This window comes from Trichomycterus rosablanca, chromosome 8 (genome assembly GCF_030014385.1).
Source record: "Trichomycterus rosablanca isolate fTriRos1 chromosome 8, fTriRos1.hap1, whole genome shotgun sequence".
Classification (NCBI taxonomy): domain Eukaryota; kingdom Metazoa; phylum Chordata; class Actinopteri; order Siluriformes; family Trichomycteridae; genus Trichomycterus; species Trichomycterus rosablanca.
The window spans coordinates 7,798,207-7,824,319 of record NC_085995.1 but is presented as its reverse complement, the minus strand read 5'-3'; the positions used below and the strand labels follow the sequence as shown (position 1 = coordinate 7,824,319).

General features: G+C 37.0%; 3 protein-coding genes across 3 annotated transcripts; 1 reads left to right on the top strand and 2 right to left on the bottom strand.

Annotated features, from left to right (window-relative positions):
• Window positions 1-1,406: 1,406 nt before the first annotated feature.
• On the bottom strand, window positions 1,407-5,703 carry si:ch211-145o7.3 (forkhead box protein N2). The gene is made up of 5 exons (XM_062999798.1): window positions 5,672-5,703; window positions 3,502-4,115; window positions 3,289-3,410; window positions 2,640-2,695; window positions 1,407-1,830 (listed from the first exon to the last, which is right to left on the bottom strand). Exons 2-5 carry the CDS (start codon window positions 4,072-4,074, stop codon window positions 1,532-1,534), a joined length of 1,050 nt encoding a protein of 349 aa, XP_062855868.1. The 5' UTR covers window positions 4,075-4,115; window positions 5,672-5,703; the 3' UTR covers window positions 1,407-1,531.
• A 1,652-nt stretch (window positions 5,704-7,355) lies between these two features.
• On the bottom strand, window positions 7,356-13,966 carry yif1a (Yip1 interacting factor homolog A (S. cerevisiae)). The gene is made up of 9 exons (XM_062999797.1): window positions 13,866-13,966; window positions 13,501-13,542; window positions 11,484-11,716; window positions 10,910-11,014; window positions 10,648-10,726; window positions 10,275-10,332; window positions 8,566-8,721; window positions 8,386-8,479; window positions 7,356-8,088 (listed from the first exon to the last, which is right to left on the bottom strand). The coding sequence occupies exons 2-9, from the start codon at window positions 13,529-13,531 to the stop codon at window positions 7,930-7,932; spliced, it is 915 nt and encodes a 304-aa protein (XP_062855867.1). The 5' UTR covers window positions 13,532-13,542; window positions 13,866-13,966; the 3' UTR covers window positions 7,356-7,929.
• Window positions 13,967-18,149: 4,183 nt separating this feature from the next.
• Window positions 18,150-22,141, top strand: fosl1a (FOS like 1, AP-1 transcription factor subunit a). The gene is made up of 4 exons (XM_062999796.1): window positions 18,150-18,272; window positions 18,937-19,200; window positions 20,943-21,050; window positions 21,191-22,141. The coding sequence occupies exons 1-4, from the start codon at window positions 18,150-18,152 to the stop codon at window positions 21,770-21,772; spliced, it is 1,077 nt and encodes a 358-aa protein (XP_062855866.1). The 3' UTR covers window positions 21,773-22,141.
• The last annotated feature ends 3,972 nt before the right edge of the window (window positions 22,142-26,113 follow it).

Sequence of the window (26,113 nt, the reverse complement as noted above, 5' to 3'; positions counted from 1 at the left end):
GAGGTCAGGCATCTGTTCAGACCAGTCGATTCTTGCATGCCAAATTGAACAAACTATTTTTGACAATTCTCTACAATGTAAACGTATACTGTGGAAAAAAGTATTTACATTAACTGAAATGACAGGCAAGATAAATATATCAAAACATCCTATGAAAGTTACTGTGCTCTTTGGTATGTATGATCTTTTCATCTGTCACTGTTTGTCAATAAAGATTGCATGGCTGTATGTTTGAATTTAATCACCTCTTAGGGATGGGTGTGAATTTAATTACCTGTTAGGAATAGGTGGGGCTAAATTAGCAAAATCTGTTAATTAGAAGGGGTGTCCACACACCTGTACCCATTAAAAGCATTTTAGTATATGTTTATGCTAACTACGCATACTTTTATTTTCATATAAATTAAATCTGTTAGCTTAAGCTTGAGTTATCACTTCAGAGATTTATTGCCAAGTGTATAACATATGAACATATGAACAGTGCTGAATACACTATTTTCAGATTAAAATATAAAGCACTTTGTTTGACAGAAAGGTAAATATTACATTTTAGCATATAATGAACAGGAAACAGAAATTATACTTGCTATGCACATCATCACGTCCTAAACAAGATGTGGCATTGCTGGCAGTTGCTGGCAATATACTGTATATAGTACAATTATGTACATGATTTTGTTCATACGGCGCTGCCAGCTTATCAGATACCACTGTAATCTACCATATGGGTCCACTTTTCATAGGTATACAATTTCTTACAGTAGCCCATCTGTTGCTATGCACAAGTAGCCAACCCCCCTCTACCTGTTTACCTTAGGAGGTTACAATAGGATGACTGCTGACAGATATTATTTGGTTTGTAAACCATACTAAGTATAGCATTAGCAGTGGAATGGTGATATGTCTCACACAGGTACAAGTATATAAAGTTTTGGATTTTTAAACACTTACTAGATGAGTACCAGACTACCATGTTACACCACTCAAATAATATCAAGCAAGTGGTGGTCCTAATCTGGTCCTGTTGCACTAATAAAGGGCAGAGGGTGGCTTACAAATAGTGCATAACAGATGAGCTACAGGCAGTATTTATGTACCTACAAAGCACTTCTACATGGTAAGTGTAACAACATAACCAATGAAAAGTTACAATGTGTGCTCATCTGTAAAAATGGAAAATTAGTGTTTTTATGATATTTTAGAAGTGCATTATATATTAAAAAGTGCTGTTGGATTGACCTATTTTACATAGCAATTATATCACAAATAACAGAAATACTTTAGGTGAAGTAAAGACTGTAGGCTAGTCACTTCATTAATATCACATTTAAAAAGATTTCTGCACATAATTCCTATTTTAAATGTGTATTAAAGCACAGAACTGTTAGCAAAAATCTCTCCATTTACCACAACCTTTCAAACTCTTTTCAAATTAATTCCTGCCTTTGTTTGATTTTGTATTTATGCAAATGAGTATGCTGCATACAAAATCAATATGGCCTAATCCTTTCATTTGTACAGATACTTGATATCAGTGGTTTCCTCCTGCTAAGTCGAGCAACGATCCTGCTGCCTCCTGCGCCTCTGTGTCAAGTTGAAGGATTTCAACCGTCTCCAAGTCCAGGTCTGTGTTTCCTGGTAGTAGCAGATACTGGTATTGTTCACACTGATAATAGTGGAACTCGATGTAGCCGCTGTCTGTCAGAGGGTCCTTCTCAGACTCAGCCTCTTCGGCGAACTCTACAGACTGTATGGCCACCAGCTCTTCGTGCTCAGAGATCAAAGAACATGGTGTGTTTGAGGATAAAGGTGGGTTATTTAAGTCCAAGTCTAGAGTATAAAACAGAAAAATATATTTAATTAGGCAAAATATCAAAACTGCAAGTAATGCTGTGATTTTCCCCAGTGTGGGTAGGTATTTACATATCCACCAAGTTCCATGATTGTGTGTTGTGCCCATTGAAGGCCCATTGTGCCCTTTACAGAGTTTGTTCATCCCTTTGGGTTAGTGTTTATGTTTAAATAACACCACACCCACTGCAACCCTAATCAAATGAACAAATTATTGCTAAAAAAATGTATTTTTTAATTTACAAACATTTTACAAAACCAGCATAAAATCAAATGATTAACTGCTTGTAAAGATTAGTAATTGCCTAAAAACATTAGAATGCTCCAAACCAAAAGAGTCTCTTTTTCCTGACAATCTAGTTAAACTGAATTTACACAATTTGCCTATAAGAAAGCAACACTCCAGATTGTAACATATCTCACACCACAACCAGCTGTTTCTATAGAGTAACGTTTAAACAAAATGGAATGCAAAGCCAAAGACATGGAAATCCCTTTGCAAACAGCCTGTAGTAAAACAGCAGGAACATAAAGGCCATCCTGATGCCTACTGGTTGCCAGGGTGATGGCTTGTTGTTAACACGACAACACTACACAAAAAGCCTGAATTTGTAAAAAGTGGAAAGAAAGGCCAAGTGCAGGATAATCAATAAATCAAATACTCTGTAGGGGGAACATTTTGCTCTACAGATTAACCAACCATTCATGCAGATGAACAAAAATTCAATTAATGAACAGAATTTAGCATAACCTATTTTCAGTCACAACACAGCAAATGTCTTTCTGACCTGATATTTCCACAGTGTCATGTATAGAGGTCTGTCCTTGATCAGCTGCCTCCATCCTGTTTCAGGAAAGACACATTTTATAGGATTATATTTTAAGTACTAGTACTTTTGTTTGCACAATAAATATTGTTTAGTATCTTTTTTAACATATTCTATCAAAACAACTATTAAGGTTACATCCCATAACCCTTCTTAAAAATGTAATCCCATTATTAAAGGCTTTATGGCTAACTATTCAGTCACTTCTGTCACTGCTTATGTTTAATGTCATTAGCAATTTTTTAAGCAGTAGTCAAACTGTCTACAACAAATTCTTTTTTTGGCTGGTCCACAACACTGGACAAAAGCTTGTTCTGCTGACTGAAAAATGCATTTGCATTAATGTATAAAAATATATTTTTGCAGCAGGTTGAGAACTGCTCTAAACTGTGATGTCATATTTAGCATTATGTTCCAACTGCCCTTACCCCAGAAAATAAAATATTGTCACCGTAATTACTATTTTTACCTTAAACTAAATCAATAGAATTAGCCATGTGAGATTAGAATTCACTTTTTTATGTTAAGCAAAAACTTTTCCTTTACATGTTATGTTTACAAGAAAGTACAACTGTGTACTATACAAAAACTATACAAAACAAATACTCACAACACAGGACTGTTCAGCAAATTGCTGCTGTTGCTATGGCTGTAATGTGTTTTCTTAAGCATCTCCAAAAGAGCTGGTCGAAATTCTGGACAAACGCACCACAGTGACCCCTTTCCACCAGACTGTGATTAAAATCAGATGTCATGGTTAAACATGTTTAAAAAAAAAACAAAAAAAAACATTGCCCTTATTGCAAATTTGTTTAAACTGAACCTGAAGGCTTTTGTCCCTCTGCATTCTTTGAAAACTCTTGCTCAAGCTCAGGTTGTGACGTACAGAGTTTCTCCAGCCGCTCGGCGCTGTCCTGTAGTAGGGGAAGTTGTTGACGATCCACTCGTAGATCCCTTTTACAGGAAGCCTTTTTTGTGGAGAGTCTTCAATCGCCATGAAAATGAGGCAGCTAAAAGAGTATGGCGGCTTACCCGGAGTGGAAGGTGGATTTGGATTTGGAATTGGAGGAAACTGAAACTGAGGCAGTGGGGACATTTTGGGCAGAGGCAGTATGTTTCTTTGATAAAGCCAATTGAGGCAGGTTAGGTCATCTTGGTCCGATGGAGTTGAGGGACTCAGGCAGTGCGAGTTAAGCCCTTCAGATGACTGAATTGAGTACAAGGAGGAGGCCTTGGCAGGAGAGGGAGAGGATAGAGGGGTAGAGGAAAGCAGAATGGAGGCAGGCACAGTAGCAGAGGGTTGAGGAAGTGATGGGGATAGGGAAAGTGTTGTTAAGGGCTTTTTAGGAGTATGGATAGGGGAAAGGGATGGCAGTGTTTGTGTCTCATTCTCCATCTCACTCCCAGCTTCCGGGCATAGGTACACATACAGCTGCACTGTTAGAAGATGAAAAATATAAACATAAAGTCAAATATATAAATTCAGTGGATCTTTAAAACAATGTGGTGCACTGTACAGAAATTTTTGGAACTGTCAATTTGAGTTACAAAAGTCAGTGCCTGGGCCATAAAAAATTATATTTATTGGTCCACTATAACCATAAGTAAGTGTCATGTTTAATGTCTCACAAGACAACAGTAAAACTTTTTGTCTGTGTCCTTTCCTTTTCTGTATTTACAGAGAAAACGGTCAATAATAATAGGTCCTTCTAAATGGCACCGTGGCACATCTGATAGAGGGGGTGCTCAGCAACATAACCCCTGAGGACCTGGATGAAATCCTTGCCCTTCTGCTAATTGTCTGTGATAAGTTTTGCACATTCTCCCAGTGTTCATAAGTGTATGCTTAAGTTTCTTCCCACCTACGAAAACCATGCAAATGGTGGATTGCTTAGTACAAATTGCCCTGGCTGCGAGTAACTAAATAATTGTATTTATTTATTTGGATTTTAATGTCATGTTTTACACACTTTGCTTACATTCATGACAGAAACGGTAGTTACTTATTACACAAGATTTATCAGTTCACAAGTTTGTATGTCAAACACAGTCATGGACAATTTTGTATCTCTAATTCACCTCACTTGCATATTTTTGGACTGTGGGAGGAAACAGGAGCTCCCGGAGAAAACCCACGCAGACACGGGAAGAACATGCAAACTCCACACAGAAAGGACCCGGACCGTCCCACCTGGGGAACAAACCCAGGACCTTCTTGCTGTGAGGAGACAGTGCTACCCACAGAACCACCGTGCCACCCCAAGAAACTAAACAAGTAGGAGAGAAAGTAAATGTGTGAGTAAATGTGTTCCCCTGTGATAAATTATTGTCCTGACCCGGGTGTATTCCTGCACTGCATTTGACCCACTGCAACCCTGACCAGGATGAAATGATTAGTAAAAAAAAAAAAAAAAAAGAGACTCACAGGCTGTGGCAGTCATTTAAGTACAATGATTGGGAGTAAATACTTTTCGAAGCATTTTGCATTAAATAGTTTGGCAGTCTGTCCTAAAGCTATTTTTGTCTGTGCTAAAAATTAGCAAAATAGTAAATGATTAAGCAAGTTAGAAAAGCAAGAAAGTCTCACACACTTCAAAGTGCAAAATGCTGGAGGAGAACTAAAGGGGAAAGGGAGTTTCAGCTTTAGACAATATAACAAACACAAAACAACTTACAAACACAAAACAAGGTTAACCATTTTAACATGCATTTACACCTCTTCTCTATTAAAGTGAAAGCACATGGTACATGAAGCTCACCTGAAAAAAATGGCGCTAGAATATTAAGTTACGTTGTGAACAATTAACCATGCACCGAGCTTTCATGTGAAAAATAAACAGCAACTGGCATGAGAAACGTCTTTTCTACTAACTTTTACTCTCTAGGTAATTTACTTTACGCTTCAAATCCAAATAGCTAAAGATAATCAGAAAAAAAACTTAATAATAATGCATTTTAAAATAAGAATATTTACTCATAAAATTTGCTCTCACCGTCCTGTCCGCGCGCGCTGTCCCCTCTCTCGTTACCTTGGAAACCAAAAAGACGCTTTGCAGCCGGCGCGCCTCAGACAGTCTGTTCTTAAAGAACCCGCCGCTATTTAATCACCCCAGAGTCTGTTCTTAAAGAACCCGCCGCTATTTAATCACCCCAGAGTCTGTTCTTAAAGAACCCGCCGCTATTTAATCACCCCAGAGTCTGTTCTTAAAGAACCCGCCGCTATTTAATCACCCCAGAGTCTGTTCTTAAAGAACCCGCCGCTATTTAATCACCCCAGAGTCTGTTCTTAAAGAACCCGCCGCTATTTAATCACCCCAGAGTCTGTTCTTAAAGAACCCGCCGCTATTTAATCACCCCAGAGTCTGTTCTTAAAGAACCCGCCGCTATTTAATCACCCCAGAGTCTGTTCTTAAAGAACCCGCCGCTATTTAATCACCCCAGAGTCTGTTCTTAAAGAACCCGCCGCTATTTAATCACCCCAGAGTCTGTTCTTAAAGAACCCGCCGCTATTTAATCACCCCAGAGTCTGTTCTTAAAGAACCCGCCGCTATTTAATCACCCCAGAGTCTGTTCTTAAAGAACCCGCCGCTATTTAATCACCTCAGTCTGTTCTTAAAGAATCCGCCGCTATTTAATCACCCCAGAGTCTGTTCTTAAAGAACCGGCCGCTATTTAAGCACCCCAGTCTGTTCTTAAAGAACCGGCCGCTATTTAAGCACCCCAGTCTCCGTCGCTGATTAATCACCACAGAGTCTGTTCTTATAGAACCCACCACTATTTAAGCACCCCAGTCTGTTCTTAAAGAACCCGCTGCAATTTAAGCACCCCAGTCTGTTCATAAAGAACCCGTCGCTGATTAATCACCCCAGAGTCTGTTCTTATAGAACCCACCACTATTTAAGCACCCCAGTCTGTTCTTAAAGAACCCGCCACAATTTAAGCACCCCTGTCTGTTCTTAAAGAACCCGTCGCTGATTAATCACCCCAGTCTGTTCTTATAGAACCCACCACTATTTAAGCACCCCAGTCTGTTCTTAAAGAACCCGCCGCAATTTAAGCACCCCAGTCTGTTCTTATAGAACCCACCACTATTTAAGCACCCCAGTCTGTTCTTATAGAACCCACCACTATTTAAGCACCCCAGTCTGTTCTTAAAGAACCCGCTGCTATTTAAGCACCTCAGAGTGTTATTGAGGTCTCCATTGAATTTGAAGCTGCTGGAACAAGGGTGACACTATGTGAGCGTGGGATTAGAGGCTGTCAGACAAGAAAGAACCATACACCCAAAATTTTTATTACGGCAAGTCTTAAATAAATAAATGTTTTGAAAATACATTTCCCATTTTATTTGGTATTTTAGATCAAACTTTTTTCAACGCTCCACAAGAGGGCGTTCGCGTTTGAAAAACCCTCATCTAGGTGTTGTCTAGAATGCTTTCTTATTGTTGTTGGCACCTGGCGAATAAAATTAAAAGTTTGTGTCTTTTCCTCATGATTCTTTGTTCCCACACATTCTAAATGGAAAGTCACCTGACAGATTTTGCAGACTTTATCCCAGTCAGTGTAAGTCTGGCCCTGCGATAGGAATCAGCAGTGGGTGAAAATGAATACATTTATGTTGGAACAAACATTAAAAAGGAAATAATGCATAATACACACAAATGACAAACACAATCACCTGGTGAACATAATTAAAATTCTAATGAATTTTGTATTTATTTTTTTTTTACTGAAAGAAAAAACATAAATGTTCATGCATGATAAATAGAAAATAAGGGCACGTGGGCTCAGCAGATTGTGTTCAGCACTAGTACCAAATACCGCACAAAATCAAGCCGAGCACAAAAAAATACTTTAAGGGTCAATGTGAATTCTCTTTTTTCTTTTTGCGCCTCAAAAATGAGGCTGACTTTGTCACCTTAGTAAAAGAGGTGACAGAGTTAAACAAAAACTATATTTTCTTAGAAGTCAGAGACAGAAAAAACACTGAATACACCTTTAAAATTCTGAATCTCAGATTTAGCCTGTCACTCTTTTAAAAGATGATGGTTTCAGACCATAAACTCCTTTGATGAAAAAAGCAAGTGAAAAATCCCCATGGCATGTTCTCCAAGCCAAGCTAAATGTTTTGTTACAGACAGGCCACACTTTCACTTGTTACAGCAAACAGCTAATGCGTGATTACAGTCATACTGAACATGTTCTGTACTGTTTAAAAGTTATTTTGCTCCAGGAAAACATTTCCACCTTGTCATCTGACCAAATGTGCAGTTAGCCAGAAAATGATGATTGGCTGAAAAACAGCTGAGGCCACGGTGATATATAAACGGAGGCGAGGTTTGGCACTTGCTCCTGCACCCATTGAATCTGAGGACAGCGAAGACAGGATCTTCATTTTGAGAGAGCGGACCTACAAAACGATTAAAAAAAATGGAATAAGTAGACACTTACATTGACATCAATATAGAGAATGATCTACACTCTCTACTTAAATCACTGAACTTTGATTCGTGTAATTTTATTCATTTGTGTGATTTGATTCATGTGTGATTCAGTTAAACCATGGGATTACCTACCTGAAGTACGCCTTGAGATAATAAGAATACTAATGCTAATCAAAACCTTTGTAATCAATGGGATACTTTAATTCACATGCAAAGTATCTCAAAGCTATCCAAAACATAAAGCATAAACTCCCAATACTCACAGTGAAAAACATGAGGGCACAAGAGCACCAGGCAAGAGCAACATAGTAGCCATCACTGCCAAAGAGCAGCCCAGACAGGACAGTAAAGATCATCCTGCAAAATAAATAGAATGAATAACATGCTTATAGAATTTTAGGCGACTTAATTACGATAATTACTAAAGAAATTAAAAAACCTACCCGACATATTTGTAGCCACTGTAAGCAACAAGATCAAAAGTTGATAGGTCCGTGTGAACCGAGAGCAGGTATAGACTCAGCAACATTAAAAGAACCTCAATGATGACCCAAACCAGAGCGGTGCTGGCACATAGACCGAGGACCTCTGGACTGAATCTAACAGTGTGAAAACACAAAACTGGGATGTTAGAAAATGCAAGAAACATTAGAAAACTCGCACACAACAAGCAGTTAAGCTTCTGGGTCAGTTACAATATATTTGGATGCATTGTGGTGGACTTATTCTAAAAAATACAGATGACTTCCCTTATGCACAATTTATACTATAAAACTTTTCCATGCACAATATCCACAAAAAGTGGATACAAAAAGTACATAAAATGCTTTAATTAACAAATTTTTTCTATCATACTCTCTACAATTACCTAAGCACCACTGAGCTGTATTGTACCGATTCCTGTCAAATGTAATGTTTACACTGAAATATTCAATAACATTTAAATGTTCATGTCTCAATATTGGCTCAATAAACCTGTAAATGCTTCAGTTTAAGTTCTGAAATAGTCTGTCATTAGCAAAGCTGGTGTAAACCACAGCATAATAATTGTAGCAACAAAGCTCTCCCACACAGGGCTTTAATGGTCTTTTAAATAAACAGGCTGATTCCATGTTTAGCTTCCCAGAAATGTGCAGGCTATAGAAGTAAGAGTGGTAGATAAAACATAGCTGATAGGTGGCATACAGTCAGCTCTAGAACTTTTTTGCACCCTTGGTAAAAATGGTTTCTTAAAAATGTGCTTCCTTCACCCAAGACTATTAAAGGCATCTAACCTTTAGTTACAGTTGAATTACTCAAAACAAATTGTCCATGCTCCACATCATCTAGTCATTTGTGCAAAAATGCAGTTTCTTATTTATTTTAAACAATTAGCAATACTCTTAGATCATCATGAAAATGATTTTGTACAATTGTCTTCTTTTTTCTTATATTATCAATTATTTTGTCATGTCAATCAAAATGTGTTGCAAATTTTAAATTCATTCTGAAGACAGTGAAATCTTCATTAACATGAACACTTAAGTATGGGACATGAATTAAGACTTTTAAACAAGTTATAGACTTTTTCTAGTAATCCACTGTATGGTGCTGTTTGTACAAATTGTTTTGGAAAATGCATGTACTGTTCCACAAATATTCATAGTGTTTAGAAATTACCAAGCAATTGTTCATGACTTTTGGTTTTACTAGGATATAAATGAGGTGACACAAATTCCCGTAGACTTTTCTCAACATTAGGGCTGTAACAAAGGCACCAGGAAGAAAACGCAGGTGTATTTTGCCCACACAGAGTAAAATGGATGGTTAAAAACAAAGTCTCCAATTTTACACTTGGATGTCAGCACCATGCCAATAAACTTAGAAGCCTGGCAAATGTCCTAAATGCAGGGGTGCCAATGCTGGTGAAATTAAAAACAAATAATTCTGATTTCAGAGTGTTTTAGCAGACTAAATAGTTTAAGTAACAAGTTCTTAGATTCCTGGTCTGCAGTTAAGGTGCCAATATTTTTTTTTTAGAGCTGTCAGTATTAAGTCGTGACTTGCTAGTATCCAGTTTTACTGATCAAAATACAGAAGTACAATTGTTTATTTCATTATTCAAAACAAAGTTCTTACATGAACATGTCATACCTGGTGCTTGATCACTTACCGTTTCTGTATTCCCAAAGCCATTCCTGCCAGCAAAATATAGGTAATAAACGCCATTGCTACAAGACAAGAAACCAGTAGTAAGACATTTTTGACGTCTACTTTTAGGATTAGCTTAGTGCACAATACATAATTATTGAAACTGGTAAGGTGACAAAATGCATAGGTACATGATGATTACATGTCATGTTATAATCAACTTTTAGGAATCAAAGAATATATTCATTCAGCTAATACAATTCTACTATATTCTTGATAAAATTGACTTCTTGCAGTCATTACCTAGAACGTTCCGAAACCAAAAGGAGCTTTTAATATTATGATTAGATGTTTGTGCTTTTGTGTGCTGGGTATAAACAGTAAGCATTATTTACTGGGTATGTAGAGATCTGGAGCATTAATGTCATTGCGAGGGGGGAGAGGAGTGTCTCTGTGGTATCGAACTTCCCAGTCCTGATGACATTAGACCAGATGACAAAAAGTTAGGAGACAGAAGTTACAGTGCTATATCATGTTTAACGTTTATCAGGTTGATGAATAATGCACCAATGAATAATGTACCAAAATAACACTCATATACATACAGTACAAAAAAACATGGGATGTCATGTTTGAATGTAACAAATAATTCTTTACCTGGTGTGTATAGGGAAACAGGAGAAGCATTAATTTCTTCATGACGTATTTGGTGTCAACTGCAAAGAAGTGCTTCAACTTGTTTATTGACATAAAACGATTGATCTGCAGAGAACAGCAAAGCACAAACAGGTAGTTTGATTAGTAATTTTCTTTTTCTCTTAGCTGCTACTGTATTATAAATCACCACAGCTGATCATTCTGGTCTGCATAGCTAAACTGGCCCAGTTTTACACCCGATGTCCTTCCTGACACAACCCTCCTTATTTTATTCAGGCTTGGAACTGACATCATCTCCCAGCGGCTAGGCTGTTGGACCACCCCCCTTTTTGCTCAGACAAAGCCAATTATGCCTGTGTAGACGCTCTATCAGTCGATAGCACTGAGCGCTGAGATCTGGGTTTTAAATCACAGCAATGCTATCCACCGATCTGGAATCTACACAGCTAGTGAGCTAGCCTGATTTACCCCTAGTTTAATTATTATTAAAATGAGGAAAATCATAAATGTGTGAAAAAGCTTGGAAACTAAATGTGATACATAACAGCTGGTATAACATTTATTTATCACTTACCTCTTTGTTTACTATATCTTTGCCTTGGTTTGCTATTGAGGAGCCATACATCATAGCTGCATTGGCCATTGGATCTGCAAACAGATTATTTACCCCGCCGACTGCCTGGCCTCCTCCCATGCTATAACCAGAATCATAGTAGTTCTGGTTGTTCATGGGTGGTACTCCAGAGCTGGTGTCCTCAAAAAGAAGAGGGTCTCCTGGGACAGGGGCTGCCCGAGCTCTGGGTTTTGCTGTGAAAGTACATATAAATTTAAAGCCTATACATTTACCCCTTGTGCTTGTGACATTGTATAACTTAAAGAGACTTACACCAATAAGTCAATACAATAGAACCCCTGTGCTACTGGGTATCAGGATAATATCAGCGGGTATTTTAACTTCTTTAGCTTGTTAAGTGGATCGTCCTACAGTGCAATCTGGTTCTCTGCAATCTGTTCTAAGGGTAAACAATGATCACATGTCCAGCTGTCCACATGATCTTGGAGAAAACAGGAGTTGTCAGACCAGTGAACCTTCTCCGTTTTTCTGATGTACATGTCTGAGTTAAAATGGGCACTATGACTGGCCTGTGACTACACAGCCCATTACACAGAATGGTTTGGTGCACTGTGTGGTGAGACACACTGATCTCATCACCAGTATTAAAATTATCTTAACCAGTAACCCTTCTATTGGTTCATGGCCTTCTCGAATCGCTGTCAATGGGGGAAGACCCTTGGCTGTCATAACAGTCTGGCACTTAAAACAGTCACTCAGGTATTTATGCTGCCCATACTGGCTGCATTTAACAAATGTAATTGAGGTCATTACCATCAGACCAACATTTACTACATCCCTGACTGTGCCATACCCAACTGCTACACAATAGGCATTATCATGAATATTCTGCAGTCCTAATGTTTTGGCTCATTACTGTAAGGCAAACTGCATAATGTGTTTAATTTGCAACATACCGCCCAGAACATTCTTATATAATATGTGAAATTTACTTTGCAACTTCTGCAAATAATACACAAATAGTATATAGTAGTTTTACTCTTACCAATCACTTTATTAGGCACACCTTTCTGCAGTTTTTACTAATTGTTTTGTAAGCTAAACCTACCATACAGATGAACTTTGTGGGTATGCAATTACCCCTACTGTAGTCCTATAGGAACCCAACTCACCAGATGTTTTATTCTCAATACTGCAATGACACTAACATGTTAATAGCATGGTCGCATAATTAAGTATAGCAGGTGCAGCAGTGTTGTTGGGATTTTAAAACAAATTCGTGTCAATGCTGTGAGGAGAACAGTACTCTAAACAACAATATAAAGGCTACACAATCCTGTGATCGGAAAGTGTGCACTGATAAAAAGACTAGATGAAGATTAACACACTGGGCGGCACGGCGGGTAGCACTGTCGCCTCACAGCAAGAAGTTCCTGGGTTCGATCCCCAGGTTGGGCGGTCTGAGTCCTTTCTGAGTGGTTTCCTTGACCAGTCCAAAGACATGCAGTTAGGTTAATGGAAGAAAAACAATTGTCCATGACTGTTTGACATTAAGCTTGTAAACTAATAAATCTTGTGTAACTAATAACTACCGTTTCTGTCCTGAATGTAACCAAAGTGTGTAAAACATGATGTTAAAATCCTAATATATCAATAAATATATCTAACTGTACAACATCAAGTGTCAAAAGGGTACATGTCCCCAATAAAGAGGCCAGTAAAATATTTAAAAATCCCAACAACACTGCTGCACCTAATGAACTTAAAACAGAACACCAAAACATCATCTAGTCAGTGGTGGTCCTATAGAGACACGGTCGATAAATAGGATCCAGGGGGTGACAACGTGTACAAAGCAACAGATGGACCACAGCCAGTAATTGTATACCCATAAAGGCTTTATAAAATATTAATGAATGTACTTACCAGGTACATTAGGTGTACTTAATAAAGTGACCGCTAAGTGTTTACTAGTTCGGTTTCATCAGGCAGGTAAATGGATAAACATTATACTTACACCCCCGGTAACCATGGTGTGGCTGGGCCATCGTTTCTCCTCCTTTAAACAAGAACAGAGAGGAATGATCAGGCTGCGTTTATAGAAACAGCGGAAATGTGTTCGCCATTATTAATCAGATGTCTGATGCACAGATAGTGAAACGCTCAGCTCATTTCTAACTGATGTTGTGCTAGCTAGGTACACAGCTAACTCACTGACATTTAACATTTCAAACATGACAACTTCTACAAATAATAGTTTCACTTCAGCAACAAATCTATCAATATTAATAAAAGAATGAAATATTTACTACCTCACTGTTACAATAAACCCCCAAGTTTAAAAATAAGCAGCTAAGTTCTTACGGGTCAACTTGTACTTACAGCAACGTAGACGCTCGTAGTCCCGCCCTACTTCTTTGTGATTGGCTGGTGAAAATGTGCCTGCGTGGCACCGCTGCACAGTGTGTAGTATTATTGGTCCAAAAGTCACTTTCTGGAACCTAGTTCTAAAAGCTGATTGGCTGTTGTTTGTGTCAAACAAAAGGATAATTAGCATGGCCTGAACATTTATTTATTAGGATTTTAACGTCATGTTTTACACACTTTGGTTACATTCATCAGTTCTCAAGTTTAATCAAGTCAAACACAGTCCTGGACAAATTGGCAGCTCCAATTCACCTCACTTTCACGTTTTTGGACTGTGGGAGGAAACCGGAGCTCCCGGAGGAAACCCACGCAGACAAACTCCACACCGAAAGGACCCGGACCGCCCCACCTGGGGATCGAACCCAGGACCTTCTTGCTGTGAGTGCGACAGTGCTACCCACAGAGCAGTGGGGGCTGCTGGTCTTTCAAAGAGGGGAAGCTCATTGTCGGCTTACATCATAAAATTTTTCAGTTTATTTATACATAAATTCTGCCCTCTGCCTGAAATGGGATGCAGTTTGTCTTTCGACTTCACTCGCAAAATCCGCGATGGGACTGAAGCTCCCAGTAATGGTGTAGATCTCAAAATAGCTGTCAATCAAAACGGGATTCAGCCTTCCGACTGATCCTCCAATCATCTTGCAGAAGCTCAGCGTCCAGACCCGCCCACAGCTGCATTCACCCCCAGAGACGCTCAGCGTCCGGGGGCGGGACAAAATCGTGGCATTTATCCAATGACCGGCGAGTTTCGAAGCATAAAATAAACCGTTCCATGCAGCCCCATTGAAGTGAATAGACGCTCAGCTTCTACGGGCAAATGCATTGATGCTGTGGGAATGTATGAGAAGTTCGAGTCAGTGATTTGTGATAAGTAGCTGATTCTGAACAAACTCGTCTTCGAGATGAACGTGTTCTAACGCATTTGTAGTCAATGAAATATTAACACAACTGTACATATTTGACCATTTAATTTTTGACATTTTAGGGGAAGCTGAGCTTCCCTTGCAGTCTTAGAGAAGTCGCCAATATCACAGAGCCACCGTGCCACCCTCACAGTCTGAATAAAATAGTGAAATATAATGAGAAACAGTCATTCATTTGTATGTCTGTTTAAATGTCACAATGTACAATTTGTTTTCAACTTCTTTATTTTGTCTGTGTAAGGCTGAACAAACTTACACAGAAAAAAACATTATATAAAATTATATAATTTTATAATAACAGTACCAAAGCCAAGGTTTGATCCAGGTCTTTAGGTTTTCATATGGACCATCAGGTTTTCTCACACCTTTTAATAAACCTGTCTATAGTGTAAATCTGCCTTGTGCCTGGTGTTTCCAGCTGACACCAGACCTACCATTACTCTGATCAGGAGAGTTACCAAAGGTTAATTTTAGGGATAATCCAATCCTATCAGTGACCAAATTGCCAGATAGTACAAATGTGTATATGCAAATAACTGGCATTACTGAGTAGTTCTTTCCATTCACAATAAAATGCTAGTAATTAGAGCACTGACATTTTATATGTGAATTGTGAAGCCCATCTAAGCCCTTTTTTCAAGTGTTGTTTTCTCAAACTTATAATACAGTTGCTTTGATCATAATTTGGTTTATGTAAGCAGTTTGGTATATTCTTCCGGTTCCAGTGTGTTTCTTGTTTCATACCACCTTCCAAAAATATGCAGATGATGAATAGATTGGATTAAATGGAACTGAATTAAAATAAAGGCAGGAAGGTTAGCCCACAGGAAGTGTACCTGGTTAAGCTGAACTAGAACCGGATTGGTGCAGCAGCTAAGTAATGTTTGAATAATCTGATATTTTGTAACCAGGGTGTGATAATAAAGGGGAGTGCCAGTGTGTAAAGAATTCATGCAGCGTCAGAGGTTTTCATCAGTATTAAGCCTGGAGGGCAACAGGGCCTACATACCAGATTTTACAGAAACAGCAAGAGGGAGAAAACATGGCTGGGTGGGTCTCAGTTTTATTTTCACTCCAGGCAGATCTGCTTTATTCTGGTACAGGGTGGCATTTTATGTGCATTACATCATCGTTACCTGTTATCTAATTCCTGCTTTCCACTGCTCAACTCACCACTATAGAACTGTTAAGCTTGTTGATACCGAGATATGAAACCTAGTTTTAAAGTAAATAATCAAATAAAAATATTTGTACTGTGGTATTATTTTACACCTTCTTTACCGCTATTGTAAAAAAAAAAAAAAAAAAAAAAGGCCAGATGCAGGGCAAAAATTTTGTAACTTTTTAACATTTAATACTAATCAATTTGTCTGTTGAATTGGCTATTGCTTTTTAAAGTCCTTTACATGTCTTCATAATAATAATGTAGATTGTGACACTAAAAACAGTTTTCTGGTGTTACAGGGGTGGTAACACTAAAATCAACTGCACCCAGTTATGAATGCACAAAACTTTCGACATTTTAACTAAATTATGAGAGTTGTTTACCCACAGTCCACTAAATAATTTAGATAATGAGTATTTTATTCATTTATTTTTGTCATTAATTATACTGTAATTGAATTAAAAGTCTATTACATATAATACATGATATAGTAAAAAATCTATAAGCTTTTGTTGCCTTATCTCACAAGAAGCAATTTAATATAAAGTCATTGATGTTTATAATAATCATTATTGTGAGCTTTCTGAAAATATGATGGGTAAAAAATATTTATACACATACTTTATAACTAGTCATAATTACTAATAATGAATTATTGTAAATAGATTTTTACATCGCCAAATTAATGATAGAAGTTGCGTGTACATGGTTGTGTCCATATAAAAGGTTTAGTTTTACTGCAATTAAAAAGTCAAAAAGCACATGGAAGTGGTCTTGGGAAATTAGGAAGAAACCCCTAAATTCAAACTTTTGTTTGTAAAAGAAGGGTCCAGATAGTACCATGTAATTCAAAAATCACTAAAAATGTATGGCACTAATTGGAAGCTACTAAAACATGGGAGACTGTCACCAGTGATTCTTGTATTAACCAAAATTCCTCCTAGCATAAGATGATAGTTTGATAGTTTCCTCTGCATTTATTTTGACTCAGCATATTCTATTTTAAATTCAATTTTCAAGTCAAATTCTATTCTTCATTTAGTAAAATAGACATAAGACAGTGTAATTCCCAGTATCAACATACAGGTCCCTTACAAGTGTATGTACACATTTGATTTCATATATATTAATTTTTTATTTGTATTTTGAATCCCAGTATGAATTGTGTACCAGCAGCTTCATTGACCCGACTGATGACTCAACGTTGCTGGGAAATCAGTGGCAAAAAGACGCAGCTGTCGCTTTTCATATCTCGCTTCAAACCACGTGTTCTCATTACTCACAAATTATCACCACAGATCAACTATTGTTCTTAACTCTTTACCAAACTGTAATATTACATTAATCAGATGATCATAAACCACAGTTTACTACGCATGTCTGGAGTATATAAACCTGAGGTTTATAAATGTCTCTTGATGAATCATCACTTTCTGTTTCTTTACTGCAAAAATGTCACCTGTTCCTCTCATTTACTTCATTATACTCTCAGTTTCAGTCATATTTAGTGGAACCTTTTATGGTCTGACTGGGGTCTCTACTATACTATGATAAAATATTACATTATGATAATATTACAATAAACTTATAAATGATTTTTTATTGACATTATATAATTAGGTTGAATATGGAACTGTTAGTTTCTATGAGCACAGAGGTTGAACCCTGCAGCAAGTGCCCATGAAACAATGTGAGAATGGGATTCCCGGAACAACTCTAAACATGGTCAAATACGTCACCTACACGTGACTGTTTGTCATCAAATTTGTGGACCGCAGCATTTCTACTACATTAGGGGGGTGAGCAGTGACGTAACAATATCATTGATTATCATTTTAAAATCATTTTGTAATTTTGCTTCCATTTTACTTCTATTTTAACATTTAAATAAATGTTGTTTTTTTATAAAGAAGTGCTTTCATGTTGTTTTAAAAGTGCTTTCAATAGCTGAAAGAATTGCTATCGTATTTCGTACACCCCTACCAATTCAATAATGCCGTCCAGCGTTTTCCCGCAAATAGGTGGACGTTTAACTTGCTTTTTAAAAGCGGGTAGTATAAGTCAGAGCAGACTCATTTGACACATTCACGGAGTAACACGCACACGTCTTCATTTCGCTCTGTTGGGATTACTAAAACGTGAACAGTATACATGTATCGAAACTATGGGAACTTTGGGAGAGGAAACAACCCAGACCTCTCCGGTGACAGCTCTGGATCAAGTTCATCTAACGTTACTTTACCTACAAGCACTGTCACTACACAGCAGCAGGAGGTAAGTGTGTGATGATCTCTCAGTGGTTTAAAACTATACTTATACAATATATTATTATAAATAGTTTCTGTTCCAGAGAGTTCTACAATGAAAACTCTTTAATAAAGTCATAGTATTATTACACACTTTTAGCTCCTTCTTGGACTTGTGATTTTGGACCTAATGTTCACACTATTAAACCCCAAATGTTACTGGTTAATCGAATAAGTAACAAGATAATTTAAGCATGTTTTCTAAAAGGGTTCATCCATGAACCTTCTGTACCAGGGGTCTTCAAAGGAAGGAAACCTAAACAGTCACATAGAACTATACATCTATAGTAGGAAGACACACTGAAAAGAGATATACTACAGTAGGGTTCTTTAAAAGTAAAGGGACACACTTAAAATCATTTAAGGTATTTTACAGTGATTTAACAAAAATAAAAAATATAAAAATAAAAAGCAAACTCAGTAGGATCATATTTAGCTTTCAAATATTTAATACATATAAAAAAGTATTTTCTGTAATGAATTGCTAGGTTTATAACATGCAGTCTTGGCCTTTTGTTTCCTAAATTTAATTTAAACTTTTATGTGCAGTTTAAAACTCTACATGTCATATAAATATATATAATAATATATGGTTTTGATGATGAATACTTGTTTGTTTTTTAATCCCCTAGCAAAAGTTTACATCAGCAGGATCCAGTCAGTTTGTGCCCAGTCTCAATGCCATAACTTCAAACCAAGACTTGCAGTGGCTGGTTCAGCCCTCAGTTTTCTCTATGCCAGGCCCATCTAGAGCACCTCCTCGCCCTCCTTACCCACTGCCACCAAGACCTGGATCTGTAAATCCTCAGCTAACCCAATCACCTTTTCTTAGACCGGGAGTCATCACAGCAGCAACAATGTCAAGTAGCTCAACAAGACACAAGAATGATGAACATGTAAGTTTTGTTTTTTCTTTCAATATGGACATGTACTAAAAGTGTTTATGATTCACTTGAGTTTGATCATGAATGAATGTTGTACCTGGAGAAACCCCTAAACATCTTTGGTCATGACTGGAATGCATTACCTTCCCTTAAAATTCTGTAGAACTTGCAGGGAAAATTACTAAAGGCTGTAGAATCAGACGATGTGTAATATCCTGTAGTGACTTCAGTGTGTGTGTGTGTGAGACAGCTCTAAAAGCCTACTATTGATACAAGGTGTGAAATTGGAATGACATATTTAAATAAGAATTGTACTGGGACGTGTAGGCTTTATGCACTGGCAGTTCAAATTATTTGAGTGTTTTATAAAATGATCAGAAACTTAAGCTGTCCTACACTGGTAACATAAAGTCTTGTCTAATATTTAAAGTCTTGTCTAATATATGGCATCGGATCTCAATCCCTGGATTTGAAAAGCGAGGTGAGACAGGAAATCGTGTGATTCATTTGTCTAAAATAATATGACTCACAGCAGAGTCACTGAGGGGTCTGAAAATGACTCATCAAAATTACATGTGGAATACTATACGTGATGTATACACTTACTGTGTATGAAATCGGATGTAATTTTTGTTCATACACGATGACACAGTGAAATAAACGATGGCAGGTTGCAGTGATGCTGATGTAAACTAGGGGTAATTTTTACAGCCTCTGCTAGTGGTACCTTCCTAATGGATGTGATTCTGTCCACTAGATGGCAGCATTGCAGTAAATACAATTTTGTGAACCTAACGTTATCTAAACGAATCTTCTGAATCGTTTTGTTCTTATGAGTCACTGCACTTTATGAGTCTTTTAAAATGGTTATGCTGATATAGCCAAGTAGTTTATGCAGCAATGTTTGCTTCACAGCATTTTAAATAATAAATACACCACCTAGATGTTAGGTGGCAGAACCACACAAAGAGGCTATTCATCACCAACACAAAAATGTTAAAATTGAATGACTTGTTATTCTGCAACACCTTGGGGATCATCCTACCTAATATGATAAACTGACCAACTGACCTTGTAATTGCTCTATGAAAATCTCTTAGGGTCATTTCGTATGACTCCACATCCTGTCTACACTTTTTTTTGTTTGTTTGTTTGTTTGTTTGTTTGTTTGTTTGTTCAACAAGAATACTCATTTTGCATATGCTCAGTACTTTTAATAATAATTCTGATTAATAGAAAATATGCACATTTAAAAAAATTGTCACTTAAAAAGTGCACAGCAGAATCTCCAGTGTTACATTAACATGCTGTACATCAGTAGTGGTTCCCAAAATGCACTTTGTCATGCTGTGAAGAAGGAATGATAGCATGGAATGACAGGGCAGTGGTTAAGGTACTGGACTAGTATTCAGAAGGTTGCTGGTTCAAGCCCCACCACTGCTAAGTTGCCACTGTTGGGCCCCTGAGCAAGGCCCTTAACCCTCAACTGCTCAAAATCATGTTCATGTCATAATTGTAAGTCGCTCTGGACAAAAGCGTCTGCTAAATGCCGAAAATGTAAATGAATTACCTTTTTTCCAATAACCTGAAAAAGTACTTAAGTGGCTTTGTGTGAAAACATTTAAAAATGTTTGTTCTTATTCTTAATACTTAGATTTAGACTCATTATGTCATCAGATACTTTACTTTTGTAATGTAGGTTTGTGAAGGACCTCTGCATTTATCATTAATATAGTTGTTTTTGTTGTTCATAGTTATCCATAGAAGAATTGGAAAGGCGCAGAGTAAGAAGAGAACGAAACAAACAGGCTGCTGCAAAGTGCAGGAATCGCCGACGTGAACTGACCGACTCACTTCAAAATGTAAGATTTGTTTTATAGATCCTATATTTTCATACATGCATAACAAAGTAACAAGTGAGCCAGAGTACAGTCCAAGTATCTGTCATTTACACATTTTAAACTGACTCAGATCTAATTAAATTAAAACTCTATTTTCACAGCAGACCGATGAGCTTGAAGACAAGAAGTCCCAGCTGCAGAAGGAGATTGAGGAGCTGCAGAAGCAAAAAGAAAAGCTTGAACTGGTTCTTGAGGCCCATCGACCCATTTGCAAAATTCAGGATTCTGATTCGGACTCTGACTCTAGTACTATTCTTCCTATCTTGGGTGGAATCAAAATTGAGTCTGTGGATTCAGAGCTTCCTGGACCTTCTAGAGAATGCAAGATTCAGACCAAGCAGGAGAAACCAAAACCAAAAATTAGCATTCCACCTCCACCTACAACCTTCTCTGCTGGTACTATTAATACAGATTCAGATACACTCCACACCCCGGTCCTCATTGCCACTCCAACTTTGACTCCATTTACTACTAGCCTGGTTTTCAACTATCCCACTGGCTCACTTGATACTAGTGCTCCTACATTGTCCGAACCGCTAAACCTAATTTCCTCATACACATCTCTGCATGGTACCCACCCCTCACTAAACCCAGAGCCATGTGGTATTGCCCATCGGCGTAGCAGTAGTAGCGGAGACCAGTCTGATCAATCGCTTAATTCACCAACCATCCTGACCCTTTAAAGGCAAATAAAGTCATTTGTATGTCTTTTAAACCCACCTTCCACTAAGACATGTGGATCCAGCCATCTCCTCTTTAAACCAAAGGTATTGCAAATTTCAGGATCGTCAAGATGTTTGGAGCCGTGTTCTGACTGCCTCTACAAGCTCTAATTGGCTAGTTTTGCTTTCATTGTTTGGTTGGGGGGGGGCACATTCCTCTCGACAAAAGCAGGGCCAATTCTGCTCTACCTGGTTCCTGGTCACGAAAGGCTATGGCACTGTCAGCGATTGACCTTGTCTCCCTATAAAAGGGTGAATGCTATTCTGTTATAGCAGAAAAAGAATATATTTATGTAGTATATTTTGTTAGGACTAGACATTTAAACATGTAAGAACTATTAACTGGTTATACAGTAAAAATTATTTACCTTACTGTTATGAAAGTCTATTGAACAAACCAGTGGCTGAGAGTTAAATCTCTCAATTAATCCTCCATCCTAACACTTACACAGACACAAGTGTGTGTCACATATAAACACAATATACAAACTTACACATACCTACACACTAAAAGATTCTATCTAGTATTTTTAAAGTTGTTTTTGGGTGGCGATCAGAATCAAAAGTCAAAATGTACTTTTTTTTTTGCATATTTCTTACTTTACCTTTTATAGCCAGTTTACTTAAATTGTAATTTAGCAGTTTTGCTATTAAATATATAAATAAGTTTATTGTTTTTAATATTAAAACAAAATAGTTTAAGGACACATTTGGTACATATAGTACAACAAATACCAGCAAATAACTTGGCTAATATATATTTTTAACATCTGAATTGGCTTCTTTTTTCTTTTACAATCAGTGCACTAATTTCTGTTCATTTCAATTGCCTTTCTGTGAAAACTCAGATAAGGGTTTCTTAAAGATCCTTGGACAGGTATTGGTTCTAGACATCAACACGTTTCTGAAAGAGTATGGGAACTCATAAGCCTTCATAAGTGTTTTTGTTTTCTAAAGGGTTACTTTGCTTGAAATTGTTTTATTGTTTGCCTGCACAAATAGTATGTTTTATTTAAAATATATATTTAAACATGTACGATGATATGTATAACTGATCTGTGACCACATTAATAATATGAAATTATTTACAAAATAGACTTTTTTTCTTATTCTTTTATACTTACTATAACTATTAGCTGATAATACATACTGATAAATGGTTTAATAGCTAACTTGAAAAGATGCATAGCTAATGAACATTGTAACATTAAGGAATGTAGACCTGTCACTGTGGTGTTCAGATGCACACTACATTATTTTTGTATTTTACTCTAAAGCTATGCAAACTAAGTCTTTTATTAACATTTTGGTACAGTGTATTAAGCTATTTCATTATAGGAGTTACAGTATGTCCTATATGAAAAACACATTGAGGACCTAAAACATTTCAATAATGGTTACACTGATGCTTAAAATGTTCTACTGAATATAAAATGAATATGATTCTCAGACAAATGTGCACTTATTTGTATTTTTCAATAGCTGCTAGATTTGTGGGTTTTTTCAAATGGCTGTATGAAAGAGGAGAAGATATGTTGCAATCTAAGCATTATTACAGAATTCACTACTAGGCTGTACCGTATAATTGAGCAGTTTTTTATTTAAATATATTTTAGATTTTTTAAGAATCATAATTGAGAATTGTATACATTTGCTATGAAGTTTCGTTGTATTAATAATAATTACAATAAACAGAGACTTAAAGAAACTGGATTTGCTGTGAATATTTTTTTTCTGTTAGAATAATTTCTACATGTGTACAAGAGAGGCCTTGTTCAGGAAGGTATGAAAGAACTTAATGGTCACTCTAAAAGAACTTCAAAGTCCTGTGCAGAGATAGAAAAACTGGTTAGATGGACAATCATTTCTGCAGCACTCCATGTCAAAGTCAAGACTTTATGGTATAATGGCATGATAAGCCATAGTTGAGTAAAAAGCATATGAAAGCCTGCTTGGAGTTTGCTTAACATCATTAATTATTATTAATAATCATTTAATAACACAAAAATTTTATTTTTTGGGCATAACAGCAAGTGCTATATCTGGCAATAAAACAGCACTGAGCATCAGCTGGCAAATAAATTCACTACAGTATTATGCTATGGGGTGCTCTAAAGAGCATTTGTAAGGTCAGACAATAATGCTAGGGGTTACAACTGACAGTCCAATTCATTCCAAAGGTGTTCGGTGGGGTTGAGGTCAGGGTTCAGTATAGTGCACTTTCTTCAGACTAAACAATCAAACAATGTCTTTATGAACCTCGCTTTGTGTGCATGGGCACAGTTATACTGAAACAGGAAAGTACCATGTAACATCCAGGATATTTTTGGTGATGTTATGTAATCTTATTATTAAAGAAATGATCAACAAATACCATTATGCTGATTTCCAACCTCTAATCCAGACTTTTACAGTAACAAAGATTTAAAGATACTGCTGATGATTAACACAGGCGTGGGCTATAGCCGAGGTTTGGAGCAGGAGCAGTCAGGGAAGGAAACACCACTGTTTCCTTCAGGATGTCCTGAAATCCAGAACATTCTTTGATCAACACTCAGGATATGTGTACTGCTATTACAAGATTCTATCACAATAATAATTTAACCTTTTCCACAACTTAAACCTTTCCTTTGTTTGATATGTTTTTTTTGCTGCTCCTGTGTTTTAGAGGTCTTCAAAATTGATTTTTTTTGTTCCACATTCCCGATTTTTACACCAGATGCCCCTTCTGATGCAACCCCTTCTTATTTTTCATTAAGCTTGGGAATAGTTCACCTCCCGATGGCTAGGCTATACAGCCATCCCCTACCCCCTTAAACAACCAATTATATCTGTGTTGTTGTCTGATTGGCTAATAGCACTGCTGAGATTTGAACCCTGTGTTTCTGAAGTAGTCGGCTAGCGTATTTTACTTCAGTTACATTGTTTTCTAATACTTGAGATAAATACATGAGAATAAAAATAGGTATAACTTTAAGATGTTTGCACTTGCCAGGATGACTTTTCTTCAGTAAATGAAACTTAAACAGAATTCTAGGATTGTCATCAGAAAGGAAATACCTGATGCTGCCTTTACATTTAACCAAAGATAGAACATATGTGCCATTATCCTACTGTGCTTTCTGAAATCTGAGTTGCTCAACCTAATGTGAAAGTAAGTCAACAGATGCCACAACATACATAATTAATGTCAGAAATGAAATGAGGTCACTCTTTATATTTTGGTGTTAGTACGACTTCTGAGATCTTTGGTCTCCCTTAAATATCTCTCCTATAATGTCCATTACACTAAAGGTGACTATGAAATAGCACAATGTATCAAAAAAGCAAACATTGACCGAGAAAATGAATAAATAGTAACAGCTGAAAGGACAACAATGAACATGACAAGGGCAATATTTACAAGTGCCCAAAGCAGAGGGAATAAACCCGGTGCCTTTGCTCAGCACACAGGGACTTCTGTTAGCTCTCTAAGAGGCTCTTAATCAAAGCTTGGTCAACATATGATTAAGAGAGAAGAGAGAGCGTTTGTGCTGAGGGAGCAAGTGCTGCTCTGAAAGCCCCTCAGTATATTCCATTAAGAGTTAACAGCAAGAAAAAACATCTAACACAGTGACGAGCTTTAAGCATGACCATTTTACCATTTTTGTCTTTGTTCTGGATTTTAGAAAAAGCAGATCAAAAAATCCTTTGTAATTTACAGTTGTTGTCTGGATGGCTTTCTGAAAGTGGTAGTTTTGCACTAATATTCCAAGCCATTGAATTTGCATTTAAGGTTGTTCTTCAAACAACATGTTTGTGGATCATTTTAAATCCTTAATATAATGCTACCACTGTGATGGACGTGACCAGTACAGGGTGTTTCCTACCTTTCGCCTAGTGAATTGTACCCACCACGACCCTGAATCTAAAGCAGCTGTAAAACAGAAAATAAATTAATGAATGATATAATGCTACTAAGCATATAGTGGACCATTTAGAATCTAAACTTTCCTTACGTACACTATGTAGACAAAATAAGTAGTGAAATAGAAGTAATTTAGGATTCATCCTGTGTTTTTAATGTTTATGTCTATAATGCAGCATTAAATGTTGCAAATTATGGTCAAATTAACCATATAATGTTTATAGTGTATAACCGTATAATGTTTATTATTGCACTCTAGTCATTTTCTTTAGTTAATAAAGTAACAAGTATTACCTTTTGTAGTTTTGGTGATACCCAGTGTGATACTATGTCTAATGTTTGCTTACATTTGCCATGTCGTCTGTTAACAGGGTATGAGTGTATGTACGATAAAT

What these genes read in the sequence shown, in the direction of transcription:
- si:ch211-145o7.3 (XM_062999798.1), bottom strand. Translation starts at nt 4,074, where the DNA reads ATGGAGAATGAGACACAAACACTGCCATCCCTTTCCCCTATCCATACT. An exon ending in TTGCTGAACAGTCCTGTGTT is followed by an intron (nt 2,696 to 3,288) that starts GTGAGTATTTGT and finishes TTCCTGAAACAG; the next exon opens with GATGGAGGCAGCTGATCAAG. An exon ending in TGACACTGTGGAAATATCAG is followed by an intron (nt 1,831 to 2,639) that starts GTCAGAAAGACA and finishes TTTATACTCTAG; the next exon opens with ACTTGGACTTAAATAACCCA.
- yif1a (XM_062999797.1), bottom strand. Translation starts at nt 13,531, where the DNA reads ATGGCCCAGCCACACCATGGTTACCGGGGGT. An exon ending in TGTTTCCCTATACACACCAG is followed by an intron (nt 10,727 to 10,909) that starts GTAAAGAATTAT and finishes TAATGTCATCAG; the next exon opens with GACTGGGAAGTTCGATACCA. An exon ending in GTGCCCTCATGTTTTTCACT is followed by an intron (nt 8,089 to 8,385) that starts GTGAGTATTGGG and finishes ATCGTTTTGTAG; the next exon opens with GTCCGCTCTCTCAAAATGAA.
- fosl1a (XM_062999796.1), top strand. Translation starts at nt 18,150, where the DNA reads ATGTATCGAAACTATGGGAACTTTGGGAGAGGAAACAACCCAGACCTC. An exon ending in TCACTACACAGCAGCAGGAG is followed by an intron (nt 18,273 to 18,936) that starts GTAAGTGTGTGA and finishes TTAATCCCCTAG; the next exon opens with CAAAAGTTTACATCAGCAGG. An exon ending in TGACCGACTCACTTCAAAAT is followed by an intron (nt 21,051 to 21,190) that starts GTAAGATTTGTT and finishes CTATTTTCACAG; the next exon opens with CAGACCGATGAGCTTGAAGA.